We start from the raw sequence: 16,115 nt of genomic DNA on the forward strand, positions 1-16,115 counted from the left end.
TGGAGGGTCCAGTTCGGATTCCTCACACTAGCTGGTTCTCTGCCTTTCAGTTCTGTGCTTTCAGTTTTCCATAGCACAGTCCCACTGGGCAGCTCAGAATCCCCCAGGTCTCGGAAGTGGGCTTCATATACATGTGGTCCACATGGCTTGTAGCTGGATCAGTCTTTTAGTGTGGGAAAGGAGGAATTAACAGACAGCTTAGCTTCTTGAAGCTGTGCATATAATGGCCAAAAAGATCTGTGTGACCTACTCTGATCCACTTGGAAGATCCGCCACGAGAGCTCGATATGGAAGCAGCATGGTGAAAGGGTGGCAGGGAGGTCATCTGGGTCTATATTAGGTAGCTACTGGTCGTGTCTGATTTTGCTTTTAAAAATTGGAGTATTTTATAGTCATTAAAAGAAAATTCAAGACCTTCAGTTACCTGTCTACTCACCTAATTTAAAACCCCTACAATCATGACTCATTATTGATGGTGAATAGTGGATGTGGCCACATATTTGCCGATTTTTAATGTATCTATGGTAATGTATCTATTGTATCCTGTGTATCTTTTAACCTAAGGTTGTTTACAGAGAGCTGAAATGTCTTTGACATTCTAGGCACCGATTCATACAAATGTAACATGTTTTGACTAAATGAAATATTTTCAAAATTTAAAAGTACAGTTTCCTAGATGTGGGTGTTTTTGTTTTGTTTTTTCTTACTGCCATTCTGTAAAATCTCACTTCATCTACCTATTCATGAGAGATAGTTTGCCAGGTGATTCTTTCCCTCCCAGCAACATGCATTTCTCGCTGGACCTGAGGAACTAAAACCTGATTTTGAAATTTAAGGCCCATACAATAAAACCTTAATGTCTTCTAGACACAATTATTTAATACTAGAGGCCCGGTGCACAAAAATTTGTGCACTGGGGGGGGGGTCCCTCAGCCCGGCCTGTGCCCTCTAGCAGTCTGGGACCCCTCGGGAGATAACGACCTGCTGGCTTAGGCCTGCTCCCGGGTGGCAGAGGGCAGGCCCAATCCCTAGGTGCAGCCCCTGGTTGGGCTCAGAGCAGGGCCAATTGGGGAGTTGGGGCGCCACCCCCTGTCATGCACAGAGCAGGGCGGATTGGGAGGTTGCGATGCCACCCTCAGTCACGCTCAGGGTAGGGCCGATTGGGGGGTTGGGGCACCGCCCCCTGTCACACTCAAGGCAGGGTCAATGGGGAGGTTGTGGCGCCACCCCCTGTCACGCACAGAGCAGGGCCAATCAGGGGGTTGGGGATGCTGCCCCCTGTCACGCACACAGCAGGGCCAATCAGGGGGTTGGGGCGCTGCCCCCGTCACGCACACAGCAGCGCCAATCAGGGGGTTGGGGCGTCACCCCCTGTCATGCACAGAGCAGGGCCCATCGGGGTTGGGGAGCTCCCCACTGTCACTCACAGAGTAGGGCCGATAGGGGAGTTGGGGCACCGTCCCCTGTCGCACACAGAGCAGGGCGGATCAGCGGGTTGGGGCGCCGCCCTCTATCACCCACAGAGCAGGGCCAATCAGGGGGTTGGGGCACCGCCACTGTCACACTCAGGGCAGGGCTGATGGGGAGGTTATGGCTCTACCCCGTCACCCACAGAGCAGGGCCCGTGGGGGGGGGCGGGGCGCCGCCACTCTATCACCCACAGAGCAGGGCCGATCAGGGGGTTGGGACGCTGCCACTCTCACACTCAGGGCAGGGCCGATGGGGAGGTTATGGCTCTACCCCGTCACATACAGAGCAGGGCCCGTGGGGGGGCGGGGTTGGGGAGCTCCCCCCTATCAGGCACAGAGCAGGGCTGATCAGGGGGTTGGGGCGCCTTCCCCTGTCACGAACAGAGCAGGGTGGATAGGGAGGTTGTGGCCCTGCCCCCTGTCACACACAGAGCCTCAGGGCGATCAGGGGGTTTGGGTGCTGCCCCCTGTCACGCTTATCCCAGTGCCGGGAGGCCTCATGGCTCTGCTGATCCCGGTGCTGGGAGGCATATTACCCTTTTACTATATAGGGTAGAGGCCTGGTGCATGGGTGGGGCTGGCTGGTTTGCCCTGAAGGGTGTCCTGGATCAGGGTGGGGGTCCCCACTGGGGTGCCTGGCCAGCCTGGGTGAGGGGATGATGGCTGTTTGCAGCTGGTCACACACCCTTCAGGGTGGGGGTCCCCACTGGGGTGCCTGGCCAGTCTGGGTGAGGGGCTGAGGGTTGTTTTCAGGCTGGGGGTGACTGAAGCTCCCAACTGCTCCTTTTTTTTTTTTTTTTTTTTAATCTGGGCCAGCTTTAGCTTGAGGCTTGGCTCCAGCTCTTAGGCTTCCGCTGCTGAAAGTAGGTTTCTGGCTTTTGCTTACAATGTTGCGAATCTGCTGGCTCAAGTCCTGCGGTATTTGTTACAGAGTTTCTTAAACTGCCCGATCAGAGGCCTGCAGCCGCAGGCGGAAACGTTGGTTTCCTCCGTCACTGAGGCAACCAAGCCTCATGTTAGTTTCAAGCTGCCTGGCTGCCCGTGGCCATCTTGGCTGACAGTTAATTTGCATATCTCACTGATTAGCCAATGAAAAGGGTAGCGGTCGTACGCCAGTTACCATGTTTCTCTTTTATTAGTGTAGATTGAGGTCCTATTACCTTAAAGAACAATATTAAGGGTAAGAAGGGAAAATGTACACCATTAAATTATAAATAAAACTGAAATATTAAAGGATTGATTTTAAGAAATTTTCCCCTAAAAAACACTGCTATCCCTTTATGTATATATGTACAGGTAAACACACATTCACCTATGTGGAAAATAAGCATTTTATAACTAACGGGTTTGAGAATCTGATTTCAGTGAAGAAGTGACTTATCAACAGTCTAAGATAATTGCCATGTATTCCAAAGGGCAGTGCTAGTGCCTCCCCCAGTCCAAGGAAGCTGTGGGCTGATACAGTCATCAACTGTTGTTCCATTGTTCTATGGAACGCACTCTGCTGTGGTATAGCAAAGTGAGTCTCAAGGAACTAAAAAGCATAGTGAAAACAATTTGTATTTAAAAAGTATAGAAAAGTATGAAGTAATAGAATAGTTGGAAGAGACTGAAAATTTGACAGGTGAGGCGAGAAGCTGTAAGCAGGCGAAGGACGTAAAGGTGAACCAGTGTGGAGTGTGATGATGAGACAGCGTGGCTGCAGTGAGGTATGTTTACATGTTTGGGTGGGTAATTATGTATGTTGGGCTCCAGGAAGAAAACTGTTTGCTCTATGGAACTTAAGTTGGACAGGGAAGGAAATTACTGAAGTAGAGATGACTGTCTTGAATCCTACAACTATTGCAATAGTGCAAATGTAAGATAAGAGAATGGAATGGAAAATAGGAATGGGAAGAAGTAGACAGATTTGACATATCTTTCATAGTTGACTGGACTTGATGGTTATTAAATGATGAAGGAAGAATTCAGGCTGTTCCTGAGGGAATGGTTTTCTATTCAATGGGGACAGAGTAGAGATATGGGTGAGGATAAAGTGTTCTTAGAGGCCTATTGCAACCCATCCATGATACTAAGAGAGCAGTTGGAAATAGGCATAATGACTCTAGAGATGTGTTGAAGATTTAAATTTTGCCTGTAATTGCAATTGCTCAGGGATTAATGTGGCAGGCACAGCAAGAGGAGACATGATAGGAAACTGAGAAGTGATGAGCAGAGGCAGAGAAAGCCAGGAGCCTTTGGTGTCATGGAAGCCATGGAAGGAGGGACTCAGAAAGGGAGAGTCTGCGCCGTTATACTGTGGAAGGCCTGCCTAGGAGAGACCTTGTACAGGAGGGTTGGATTTGTTGGTATTTGAAAGAAGGTTTAAAAGTATGATTAAAAGCCAAAGGCCTATACTACAAAAATAGTTTCTTCCCAACAAGATTGATCAACTCATACTTTATTGAGAACTGTTTCCTCACCCCTTACTTGGCTTACCCGACATGGCCAAAATAGTAACCGGAAATATATCTTCCAGTTTACAGTTACCTATTGAGAAAAATTATGCTTCTCATTTTGTACTTTTAAAGAAGTGATTGAACTGTTTGTTTTATATTTTCTTCTTAAAAATATCTATAGTGTGGTGATTTTGGCATTTAATATAACAAAAGCATAATGATCCTGAGCTGAAAGATTTCCCTAGCCTGTGAAGAATTTTGCAGATTTATCAGTAAGGCTCATAAGTTGTTTATTTACAAATCCGGACTAGATCATTTCAAACTTATAACCCATCTCATAGGCATTGCTTACCATGGTTCAGGCATTGCTCCTGGGTAGGCGCAGTCATCCCTGCTGAGAGGCATTAATCACTTTAACATTGTTCTCCCTTCTGCTCTATTACAGGAGGGGTAGGAGGATGTGTCTGGTATCTAGAAAGAAGAGCTGTGCAGGCATCCCCTCACAAGTTTATGCATCTTTTTAGGAACGCCAGCAAGCAGTGGGTTACATTTCAGCACTTCACCTTCCTCAAGCGCATGGTATGTTCAGAAGACCATCCTTGCTCTGTTGCTTTAACCTTTCCTTTTCAATTTGCGGGAATTTCAGAAATTCGCGTTAAGAAGTACTGTTTAAAAAGGACTTTTAGTGTCCTCTTCAGTTTATTCAGAACTTAAATCCCTTGCTTTGATTATTCTTAACTGAAACCAGGATAATTTTGGTATTTGAGCTTAAAAGTATGATCTTGAACTTACTGATTACGTTTGGAGAAATATTGAAAATTTCTGGCATGGTTTTACTAGGTTAAAATTAGAGAAAGCTGCACTGTTATAATACTTTATAAATTCTTTTAAATTCTGTGAATACAACAGTAATACAGAAATAATTGCTCTAATAGTGGCCCTCCTGTTTTTTTACATTAGCAGTGTATTCAGATGCATGTCTGAATCGAACAAATTGAGGTTTTAGTAGTTTGCTCAGCATTTTGTAGTGGGCATTGATAATATATTTCAGTCCTCTTGTAGGCCTGTGTCTAGGTCGGGTTCATGATATTATGGGCAGCATAGTAATTTGCTCTGAATTACCAATGAGGGCATTTGACATTTTCTCAAGTAGAAAGTATCATAGAATGGAGAAATCTTAGCTAACAAATTCTTGCAAGCATGAAATAATACCAAATTCATAATCTAAAATCCTCTTTTAAATTTCTCTCATCTTTTTTTTTAACTTAAAATTTAAAGTCTTATAAAAACTTGCTATTCTGGTAAGAGATTTAAATTTCTAGTAATGTTCAGATTTTTTAACTTGGAGGTTTAAGGATAATGGATATTTAGAAGAGAAACTCAAATATATATTATGCCATTTTTATGTAAACAGAACTTTGGATTCATTCATGAGTTTGTAATTCCTAAGACTAGTATATGTAATGGAAAAGTCTCTTAACTAGTTATCAGGTTAGTGGTTCCATGTCCAGGGTCACCTGTAACTAACTGGTTGTTGATTCTAGGCCTTGTCAGTTTATTCCTCAGCCATGATTTCCTCATCTGCAAATTAAAGAGAGAGATACTAATAATGACCCATCTTCTTTAACAACTTTTGCAAAGCTTACATGAGATATGTATATTATATAAACTACAACAATATGCATTCTATTGAACTTTGAAGTGCCTCATGAATGCTAGTAGTAATTACTTTTTGCAAGTAAGTAATGGAGAGTGTGTAACTCTAAAGCCCATGCTCTTTCCTCATGCACACTGCTGTAAGTCACTTAGGCCTGGGAAGTGCATGTCCGCTGAGTCCCGCTGCACTGTTGGCCTGGGAACATGGCACTCAACAGGTGTTTGGGCTCTTGATTATAGAAAACTTCTTCATTGTACTTGAATACTAAACCACCAGTTTCTGGTACTATATTAGGGGACATTCTGGAAGAGATGAACAAGAAATAAAAATATCTTCTTTCAAGGAACTTAAATTCCTAGGAATTTCTAGAAATTTGAAAACTATCGCAGAGGAATTAATTGTGTTCTCCTTATGGCTTAGTCTAGTGCAGCGGTTCTCAACCTGTGGGTTGCGACCCCCTTGGGGGTCAAACGACCCTTTCACAGGGGTTGCCTAAGACTATCCTGCATATCAGATATTTACATTATGATTCATAACAGTAGCAACATTACAGTTATGAAGTAGCAACGAAAATAATTTTATGGTTGGGTCACAACATGAGGAACTGTATTTAAAGGTCCAGAAGGTTGAGAACCACTGGTAGTGACTTCCATGGAATAAGCACTTTAATATTAGTGCATGTGCCTGTGTTTTATAAAGTTAGAGGAAAATCTTTTAAGTACCATAAAAGTCGGACCGATAGAAGGTGTAACTAAACAACCATTTAAGAGCATTTTGGCTTTGTATACTGACATGTACTTTTTAAATTTAGTATGTCACACAGCTGAACAGAAGCCTCCGCCAGCAAATAAAGCCAAAGTCAGAGCCAGTGGCCTCTCCTTTCCTTGAGAAATCGTCTTCGAGTCAAGCCAAAGCGGAAGTATATGAGATGAAGCCTTTTGCACCCCCTACCCTATCTTTGCCCAGAAAGCCTAATGAAACCGAATTGATAGAACTAGAATCTGCCTCAATAATTGAAGGCTCAGTAGATGTGGGAAAAGAGACAAAAGATGAAAAGCAGTGGAAAGAGATGAAGCTGCGTGTGGACGATTTGCCAGGAATTTTGGCTCGACTGTCCAAAATCAAGCTCACAGGTACTTTGTCTTTCTGGTATGGTTAGAGTCTTCCTTGAAACTTCATTTTTAGTTAAGCAAAAAGCTGATTTCATTTACTCCTCCAACAGGAATATTTTGAAACTGCAGATTCTCTCTAATTGAGATCTGAAGTCAAATTTTCTGAATTCTATTTACTCAGAATTGTAAAAAGTATTGTATTAAACATGTACTAGAATATCCTCATTTATTTACAATTAAAGTAGAATACTTATCCTGCTTATTTCTGACTTTTGTTGTTTGCATCTGCTGTCCTTTAAAGATGCAGTGCGGTAATGAGTCTGTCTGTCTGAGTTCCGCAGCAGGACGGACGGCACTGCTGTGCGTGGTGTGCAGTGGAACCACAGTGGCCACTGGGACTCCCACTCACTGATGTTTGCCTCTTGTAGGACCTCTGGGATTGTCCCAGGTATGAAGGGGTTTTGAGTGCTTTTCTGAAAGGAGGTTTAGAACCAGATTTTTTGCCTAATTGTAGCAAACTGCACCACAACAATTGCATGCATTTAGGTGTTAACCCATAATAATGTCATTTGGTTGCTACAGCCACGCTATGAGTCAGAAGAAGCTTTGTTATCATCCCATCTCATAGCTAAACTTAGAAGTAGCTTATTCTGGGCTCATGCTGTTTGGACTTATGTCCTGGGTCATCCTGCAGACGGAAGACCTGGTCTCTCTGTTTCTTCTGGATGAGAATAAGGAGAAGAAATGGGGAAACAGTAAAGTTGTATTTGGTACTCTGCGGACAGAAAGTGGTAAATAATATTGTTCAGTCAAAATCGGCAAGTGAACAGATGAGGCAGAGAGGCTTTGAGAGTAGAGAATAGAGACAAAGAAGGAATGGTTTCTGTTTATTTGTTTGTCTTTCAAGAGAGTTGAGCCTGAAATCCAAGGGAAGAGGAGACAAATCAGACACATCTTGTTCCTCAGTGACCACGTTCACTTACAGAAAACCTTTTAGGGAGGATGGCACTTGGACATAGGGAACTTGACAGAGAATCAGTAAAACGTACACCGTGCAGCTCTACAGCGGTGGGGCTGATTTCGGGTGGTATCTTCGAAGTTATGTCTCAGTGCTGGTTTGAGTGTCATGTTGACATGTGAGAAGGACTGTAGAGAAGGTGTGATTCTAGGATGTCACCCAGAAAACAAGGCCTCTCCCTCTGGGCGCCAGAAGTGAGCTCTGCCATGAGCAGGGGTTTCTCGGTGTGCACTCTGCAGATTCAGTCTGTCATGTCCCATTTCTGTCAGCAAAGCCAATATTCTTCCCCTCTCCTCGAGGAGAAATCTTAGCACATTCTTTGCTTTCCATTCTCCCCTTCAGTCTAACCGCCAGCTGCACCAGTAGGCCCCTCTGTGGTGCCTCTGTGGTTTTTCATCCCCATTTCTGAAGCTACCATCCTTGTTCAGGTCCAGACATGAGGACTATTATTGCTCCAGCACCTAACTGTTCTTTCTGCCTCATTCTCCTTCCACTGCAATATATGCCACCCAGGGCTGCCAGAGGAATTTCCTAAGGCATTGCTTTCAGTGTTCCTGACCTGCCCAAGCGTCTGCAGGTCCTCTGTATTGCCTCCTGCCTCGACTCTGCCTGACTTTAAAGGGACATTATGATCGGAAATGGTTAGACTCTTCCACAGAAACATTTGTTTTCCACCCCACCGTACTCCTTCCTCCACGGAGACCAGTCACATCCTTTCAGGGCTTCTCCACTAAGTCTTCTTTTGCTGCGCCCAGCCCAAATCTCCCTCCTCAACACTCAGAATATGGCTGGGAAGTCAAGCAGACTTGAGTTCAGATCCTGGCTGTGACATTTACTAGCCTTGACCTTGCTAAGACAATTCCCTCATCTATAAAATAGAAATAACAATAAATCACTTAAGAATTTAATCATATAATGCACGTGAAGTACCCAGCAACATGACTGGCACATGGGGGGAGACCTTCAGAGGTTAGTTTTCAAATAATTACAGGTAAACACTTGATTATTCAATATAGGTTGTATTTTCCAAAGAATTTCAGGGCAGAAATCATTCCATATACTTGTTGAGCAATTCTAGCTCTCTGGGTACAGTGCTCCTCACTTGGTAGGGACTTGCTTTTTTTTTTTTTTTTTTTTTTTTAATATGTTGTTATTGATTTCAGAGAGGAAGTGAGGGGGCGAGAGAAATAGAAATGTCAACGATGAGAGAGAATCATTGATGATTGCCTCCTGCACACCGACCACCGGGGATGGAGCCCCCAACCTGGGCGTGTGCCGTGACCTGCAATCGAACTGTGACCTCCTGGCTCATAGGTTCATGCTCAACCACTGAGCCACACCAGCTGGGCAGGACTCACTTTTGAGAGGGAACTGACAGACTGAAGTCCCCCAGAGGAGGGCAGCCATAAGGAAGAGGGGATGTGGAAACCTTGTCACTTGGGGGATGAGAATGTTCTGCTTAGAAAAGAGAAGGGAGGAGGGATAAAGTGAGGGAAAGGAGAAAGACATAATAGCCATTTTTAGACATCTGTAGTTCCATTTATTTAAAGGAACAATGCTGCTCACTTATAGTCCAGAAGACAAAACTAGGAGATTGCACATGCTAACAGAGTGGCAGATTCTCTCAGTGTGAAAGAGAGTTCTTAGGAGAACTATTTAGGTGCGAAATGGGCTGCCTTGTAAGGCGACGTTCCCTGTCATTGGAACTATCTAAATGGAAACAGATCATCTTTGAGGGAAGTTGATTCCTGCATTGTGTAGTGGGTGGGACTAGATGATGACAATTAAGACCCTTTTCCATACTCAGAGACTGCCTGCCTTCAGTATTTATTGGTGTTTACCACATATCCCTTGGTGCTGGTTACTGGAGATACAGAGATTAACAATAAGTTCAGTCTAATGGGGAGATTTTGTACACATGTACATATATAAAAATAGAACAGCTGTGGTCCGATACATCTGTGTTTCAAACCCAGAACTCTTTTTTTTTTTTTTTAATTTTATTTTATTTTATTTATTTTTTTTTATTGCTTAAAGTATTACAAAGGGTATTACATATGTATCCATTTTATCCCCCCGCCCTAGACAGTCCCCTAGCCTCCCCTATCACCCAGTGTCTTATGTCCATTGGTTATGCTGATATGCATGCATATAAGTCCTTTAGTTGATCTCTTACCCCCCTACCTCCTGCCCCCCAACCCACCCCGGCCTTCCCCGTGCAGTTTGACAATCTGTTTGAGGCAGCTCTGCCTCTGTATCTATTATTGTTCAAAAGTTTATAATGGTCTCTATTGTCCATGAATGAGTGAGATCATGTGGTATTTTTCCTTTATTGACTGGCTTATTTCACTTAGCATAATGCTCTCCAGTTCCATCCATGCCGTTGCAAATGGTAAGAGTTCCTTCCTTTTTACAGCAGCATAGTATTCCATCGTGTAGATGTACCACAGTTTTCTAATCCATTCATCTACTGATGGGCACTTAGGCTGTTTCCAGATCTTAGCTATGGTGAATTGTGCTGCTATGAACATAGGGGTGCATATATCCTTTCTGATTGGTGTTTCTGGTTTCTTGGGATATATTCCTAGAAGTGGGATCACAGGGTCAAATGGGAGTTCCATTTTCAGTTTTTTAAGGAAACTCCATACTGTCTTCCATAGTGGCTGCACCAGTCTGCATTCCCACCAGCAGTGCACAAGTGTTCCTTTTTCTCCACAACCTCTCCAGCACTTGTCGTTTGTTGATTTGTTGATGATAGCCAGTCTGACAGGTGTGAGATGGTACCTCATTGCTGTTTTGATTTGCATCTCTCGGATGATTAGCGACTTTGAGCATGTTTTCATATGTCTCTTGGCTTTCTGAATGTCCTCTTTTGAAAGGTGTCTATTTAGGTCCTTTGCCCATTTTTTGATTGGATTGTTTATCTTCCTTTTGTTAAGTTGTATGAGTTCCCTATAAATTTTGGAGATTAGGCCCTTATCAGATATGTCATTGGCAAATATGTTTTCCCACACAGTGGGTTTTCTCGTTGTTTTGTTGATGGTTTCTTTTGCTGTGCAGAAGCTTTTTATTTTGATGTAGTCCCATTTGTTCATTTTTTCTTTAGTTTCAAGTGCCCTAGGAGCTGTATCAGTGAAGAAATTGCTTCGGCATATGTCTGAAATTTTCTTGCCTTTGGATTCTTCTAGAATTTTTATGGTATCCTGTCGTACATTTAAGTCCTTTATCCATTTTGAGTTTATTTTTGTATATGGTGTAAGTTGGTGGTCTAGTTTCATTTTCTTGCATATATCTGTCCAATTTTCCCAACACCATTTATTGAAGAGACTATCTTGGCTCCATTGTATGTTCTTGCCTCCTTTGTCAAATATTAATTGAGCATATTGGTTCGGGCCGATTTCTGGGGTCTCTATTCTATTCCATTGATCTGTATGCCTATTCTTGTGCCAGTACCAGGCAGTTTTGAGAACAGTGGCTTTGTAATACATCTTGATATCTGGTATTGAGATCCCACCTACTTTGTTCTTTTTCAGGATTGCTGCAGCTATTCGGGGTCTTCTTTTATTCCAGATGAATTTTTGGAAAGTTCGTTCTAGATCTCTGAAGTATGCTGTTGGTATTTTAATGGGAAGTGCGTTGAATTTATAGATTGCTTTGGGTAGTATGGACATTTTAATGATGTTGATTCTACCAATCCATGAACACGGTATGTTCTTCCATCTGTTTATGTCTTCCTCTATGTCTTTTTTCAACGTCCTGTAGTTTTCTGAGTAGAGGTCTTTTACCTCTTTAGTTAAGTTTATTCCTAGGTAGCTTAATTTTTTTGGTGCAATGGTAAACGGGATTGTTTTTATAATCAAACCCAGAACTCTTTCCTAATACCTGTGTGATCTTGAGCAATTTCTTAACCTTAGAGTGTCTTAGTTTCTTTACCTGTAAAGTAGAGATAGTGGCACTTACTTCATAGCCTCATTGTGAGGATTAAATGAGATAATGCAGGTAAAACACCTGCATTAAGTGCCTACCCAGCACTATTATGCACTTAATTAGCTATAATCAACACTATTATCATTGCTATATGCATCATTAGGGAAATTAGTGTTATAGGAATTATAAAGGATGTGTGCATGAGGCAGAGGGGGAACCCAGAGAAGGGAGTGTTCTTTTGCCTGTGGAGGGAATTGAAGTGAATGAGTGTTTACTGGGAAGAAAAGGCAAGGATTGCAAGCAGAGACATCTGGCATATTCAGAGCTGAAGTGTGCTGAGTAGTGCAGTGTGACTGGAGTGCTGGAGAGGCACTTCCTGGGTGAATGCTGAAGCAGGCCATGCTGTCACTGTGTGTGGCACAGGTTTTCCACCCCAGCAAGGGAAAGACCTGGGGGCATTTTGGAGGAACACAGTCACTTTGTACATATTTTGTCTTATTTATTTATCTTTTAAGCAGATTTTATATACTACTGAATTAATATAAATTTATTGTAAGAAAAAGAAATTCAAATAATACAGAAACAGAGTATCTTAAACTGGAAAAGTACCTTTTTCATCCATTTTAGATGAAACTCCTACTTAAAATGTAGCCATATATATGCAGATATAAAGATATAGATAAAGTTTTATATATACATATATTTTTATTGGTTTCAGAGAGGAAGGGAGAGGGAAAGATAGAAACATCAGTGATGAGAGAGAATTGATTGGCCGCCTTCTACACAACCCCCACTAGGGATCGAGCCTGCAACCCAGTTATATGTCTCAACCAGGAATCAAACTGGCAAGCAAACCATGACCTCCTGGTTCATAGGTCAACATTCAACCACTGAACCACACCAGCCAGTCCAGAATTGCTTTTAATAGCAAAAAAACTGGAAACTCCCTAAACGTTTACCTGTAGAGGATTAGTTAAGTAAATAATGGCAGTTCCATATAATGAAATGGTATGCAGTGAAGTAAATACTGTCAGTGAAAGCTACACTGTTAAGAGAAAATGACAAGTTGTAGAACTGTGTATGCATGTGTGTATAATGATCCTATTTCTATTAAAATATAAAGCCTCGCCTGAACGGGATGTCTCAGTGGTTGAGTGTCGACCTATGAACCAAGAGGTCATGGTTCGATTCCCGGTCAGAGCACATGCCCAGGTCCCAGGCTTGATCCCCTTTGTGGGGTGTGCAGAAGGTGGCCGATCAGTAATTCTCTCTCATTGTTATTTCTCTCTCTCCCTCCTCTTTCCTCTCTGAAATCAATAAAAATATATTAGATAAATAAAAGCAATTCTGTTATTAACTTTTATGTATATAAATCTTTGTATACTTACGTGAGTACTTGTGTAGGATAAGTGTTTAGAAATGTAATTGCTAGCTTTAAATATTGTAATTTTGATAGACTGACCGGTTTGTGCCTAAAAAAGATAGTTTAATTTACATTCCCTCCAACGGCATGTGGGAATCTGACTCCTTCTGTACTCCATGCTTGTGAATTAGTTGTCTTTACCAGTGTTGCCTATTTGAAAACTGAAAAGATTTTTGTGTGTTCATTTTTATTTTCTCAGTTTTGGTGGGATTTAGCATCTTTTTCTCTATTGACCATTTCTATGTTTCCTTTTATTTACCTCATATCCTTGGTCATTTCTTAATGATGTTTTTAGAGCTCTCTTTAGCATTTTATCCATCATATGCATTAATTTTTTAAAATATTTTCTTTTTCCTTTATTTTACTTGTGATATTTCACTGTTTTATTTTGCCCTGCTGAGATTTTTCAAATTTGTTAGTTCTTTTTTGTTGTTTTTTTGTGTGTTTTTTTTGTGCTTAGAAATATTTTTACTGCCCTATGGTTATAAAAGCATTCACTGTGGGCGGTTCTTTTTTTTAATACTTATTATTTTTATTATATTCTCTAAGGTGTGGAGACCATGTGGAATGTCTTTCAATATAAGGAGTAGGATGGATTAAGAAGACTGCAGTGGCAGTACTATTGAGAAAGGGTTGCCTGTTTTTGTGAAGAAAGTTTTATTGGAACACAGCCATGCCAATTTGTTCTATGCTGTTATCATGCTATGTTGGCAGAATTGAGTAATTATAGAGAAAATTTATGGCTTGGAAAGCCTGAGTATTTTCCTTCTGGCTCTTTATAGAAAAAGTTTTCTGGCCCCAGCTAAAGAGCATTGACTATTGAGACTCAAGAATGATGGTAAATAAATCATTGGTAACCAATTGAGAAATGACTTGGGCTGAACTAAGGCTGTGGTGGGGAAGGAGAAAAGGGGAGAGAAAGATATAGGAAAATATGAAGGAAATAGAATTAACCGAATGGTAGAAGTGGTGGAGTGCTGAGGAGATTTGGGACCTGGAGTTGCAAAGACCTTGACTGTCATTAGGGAAAGCAAGCCTTCTCCAGTTCTTTGAGCCCTGTGCTCCTTAACTGTTCTGTACTCTAACCAGTTCTCTGGCAGAGTCCCTGCATTCATTCCTGGCTCTTACTAACTGAGAGGCCTTGAACAGTTTCCATAATCTCTCTATGCCCCAGTTTCCCCATTTGTAAAGTAGGGATAATAATAATACCTATTTCAGAGGGTTGTTCTGAGTATTAAATAAGTTAACCTTTGCAAACTACATAGAAATGACTGTGTTAAGAGCTGTGTACTTGTTCCTTAAGTTAAAAAATGCCTGGGTGCCCTCACAGGCATTTGAGTTTGCTGCCCCTACCCTAGAAAAACATCCAGCCTTCTGATATGGAAGACTGGATGAGTGGTGGTGTTGAGCCTTAAGAATGTGAATTCTGAAGAAAGAAACTGGTTGGGGGATAATGATGAGCGGAGTTTTGCACACATGGAATTTGAGTTGTCACTGGCATATCCAGTGAAGAGGTTCAGTGGGCAGGGGCAGTTGGCTGTGAAGGACAGGAGCTCAGGAGAACTCTGGGCCAGAAGAAGGAGGCGTCTTCAGCATGGAGTTGGCTGCAAGCCATGGTGGTGATCAAGGTTGCCAAAGGTCAGTGTGTAGAGGGAGCAAAGCAGAAGGCCGGGGACAGGACCTTGGGTGCATCCCTTTTAAAAATTAGGTAGAGTGTTTTAGGAGGCTGCAAGGGAATAATACGACCAGAGAAAGGAAAACGGAAGGGCTTTGTCACAGAAACTAGAAGAGACGTTTCATAAAGGAAGTGATGCACACTTCCAGATGCCAGGGTCTCAGGTGCTTGCTAGGAAGAGGTGTTTTATTTGGCAGTTAGGAAGCCAGTGCTGATTGACTGCCAAATCGGGAAATAATTATCCATGTTTCCTCTTTTTAGAGTCTTAAAAGAGCTACTTTAAATAATTAATGTAAAGTCACTTTTTAAAGTTAATTCTCAATGCTTATTTCTTTAGGAACAGAAGAAAGTGTGATAATTAGGATTTTTTTTGTGTGTGTGGCCACATCTTACCTTCAGACTAGCTGTTGTATTGGTTTTTCTTCTATATACCTCATATTGTTGTATATCCAAGTAGGCAGATGTAGAGTTTGATATTTAAAACGTGTCTAAAATCTAGAGCAGTGACTGCATTCCTTTAATAGAACATACCATGCTGCGTGGTGCCCCTTGGCTTACTGTTTCCCATATGTGAGTATGCATGCAAAGGAGCATGCACAGCACGTGGGTTTCAGACAGTGCTCTCTGGCCACTGTCCCCAGGGATTCAGATCCTGTAGGCCGGGACAGGACCCAGAGATCTGCATTTTTGACAAGCATGCCGGAAGACCTGATGCTAGGTGGTCCTGGACCACCCTTTGAGAAAGTGAAGTAAGCGTTGTGCAGGCAGAGTGCCGGCCCCAGGCCCACTGGTCTGGCTGGATGCAGAGAACTCGCCCAGTGAGAGCCAGAGCAGTCCTCCCCAGCGGGCAGCAGGAAAAGCAGCTGGGCAGGACCTGGACCACACAGAGCTGTGCAAAAGCAGGATGCACCGGAGAAAGAGAGCGGCAGCCGCCCCTGTTGCTACAGATACAGAAGTCCCAGGCAATAAATTCCTCCAGCACCATTTTATATATTCCATGCCCCAGGTTTCTAGATGAGCTAATTGAATTAAAGTCATTTCCTTCTGCTCATTCCATTTACAGAGGCAGCACCCTTCGGATGACCTCTACCCTTTTATTTGACCTTTTCCCTCCCTATTTAGTTTATTACTTGAATTTACACATCTTGGAGTCAGCGGGATTATTTTCTTTATCAGTTGATTTCTTTTGTACTCTTCAGGGCAATTCATTTATTGCTAATGATAGCCGAGGCAGAAATACCTGGGAATTAGCGATCTCTTTTATAGAACTAGTCTTTCTTTCTTGGCCTCTTTTGTTGATAGCTGTGATAAACTGAGAAAAATTAACTAGAGAAGGTGGAGGGCCATATTGTGGCCATTTGCAGGACAGTACGATAGCAGTAGCCTGCTGCCTTGG

The 16,115-nt window shown here is 42.4% G+C and overlaps 1 protein-coding gene across 1 annotated transcript in view; it reads left to right on the plus strand.

Annotated features, from left to right (window-relative positions):
• The window catches only part of LOC132217981 (protoheme IX farnesyltransferase, mitochondrial), a 121,071-nt gene that overhangs the window by 1,786 nt on the left and 103,170 nt on the right, over positions 1 to 16,115 (plus strand). The window contains exons 2-3 of the mRNA XM_059668567.1: positions 4,353 to 4,486; positions 6,376 to 6,697. Of these exons, the coding sequence (XP_059524550.1) occupies positions 4,353 to 4,486; positions 6,376 to 6,697 (456 nt within the window). The remainder of the gene's footprint in view (positions 1 to 4,352; positions 4,487 to 6,375; positions 6,698 to 16,115) is intronic.

This window comes from Myotis daubentonii, chromosome 16 (genome assembly GCF_963259705.1).
Source record: "Myotis daubentonii chromosome 16, mMyoDau2.1, whole genome shotgun sequence".
Taxonomy (NCBI): domain Eukaryota; kingdom Metazoa; phylum Chordata; class Mammalia; order Chiroptera; family Vespertilionidae; genus Myotis; species Myotis daubentonii.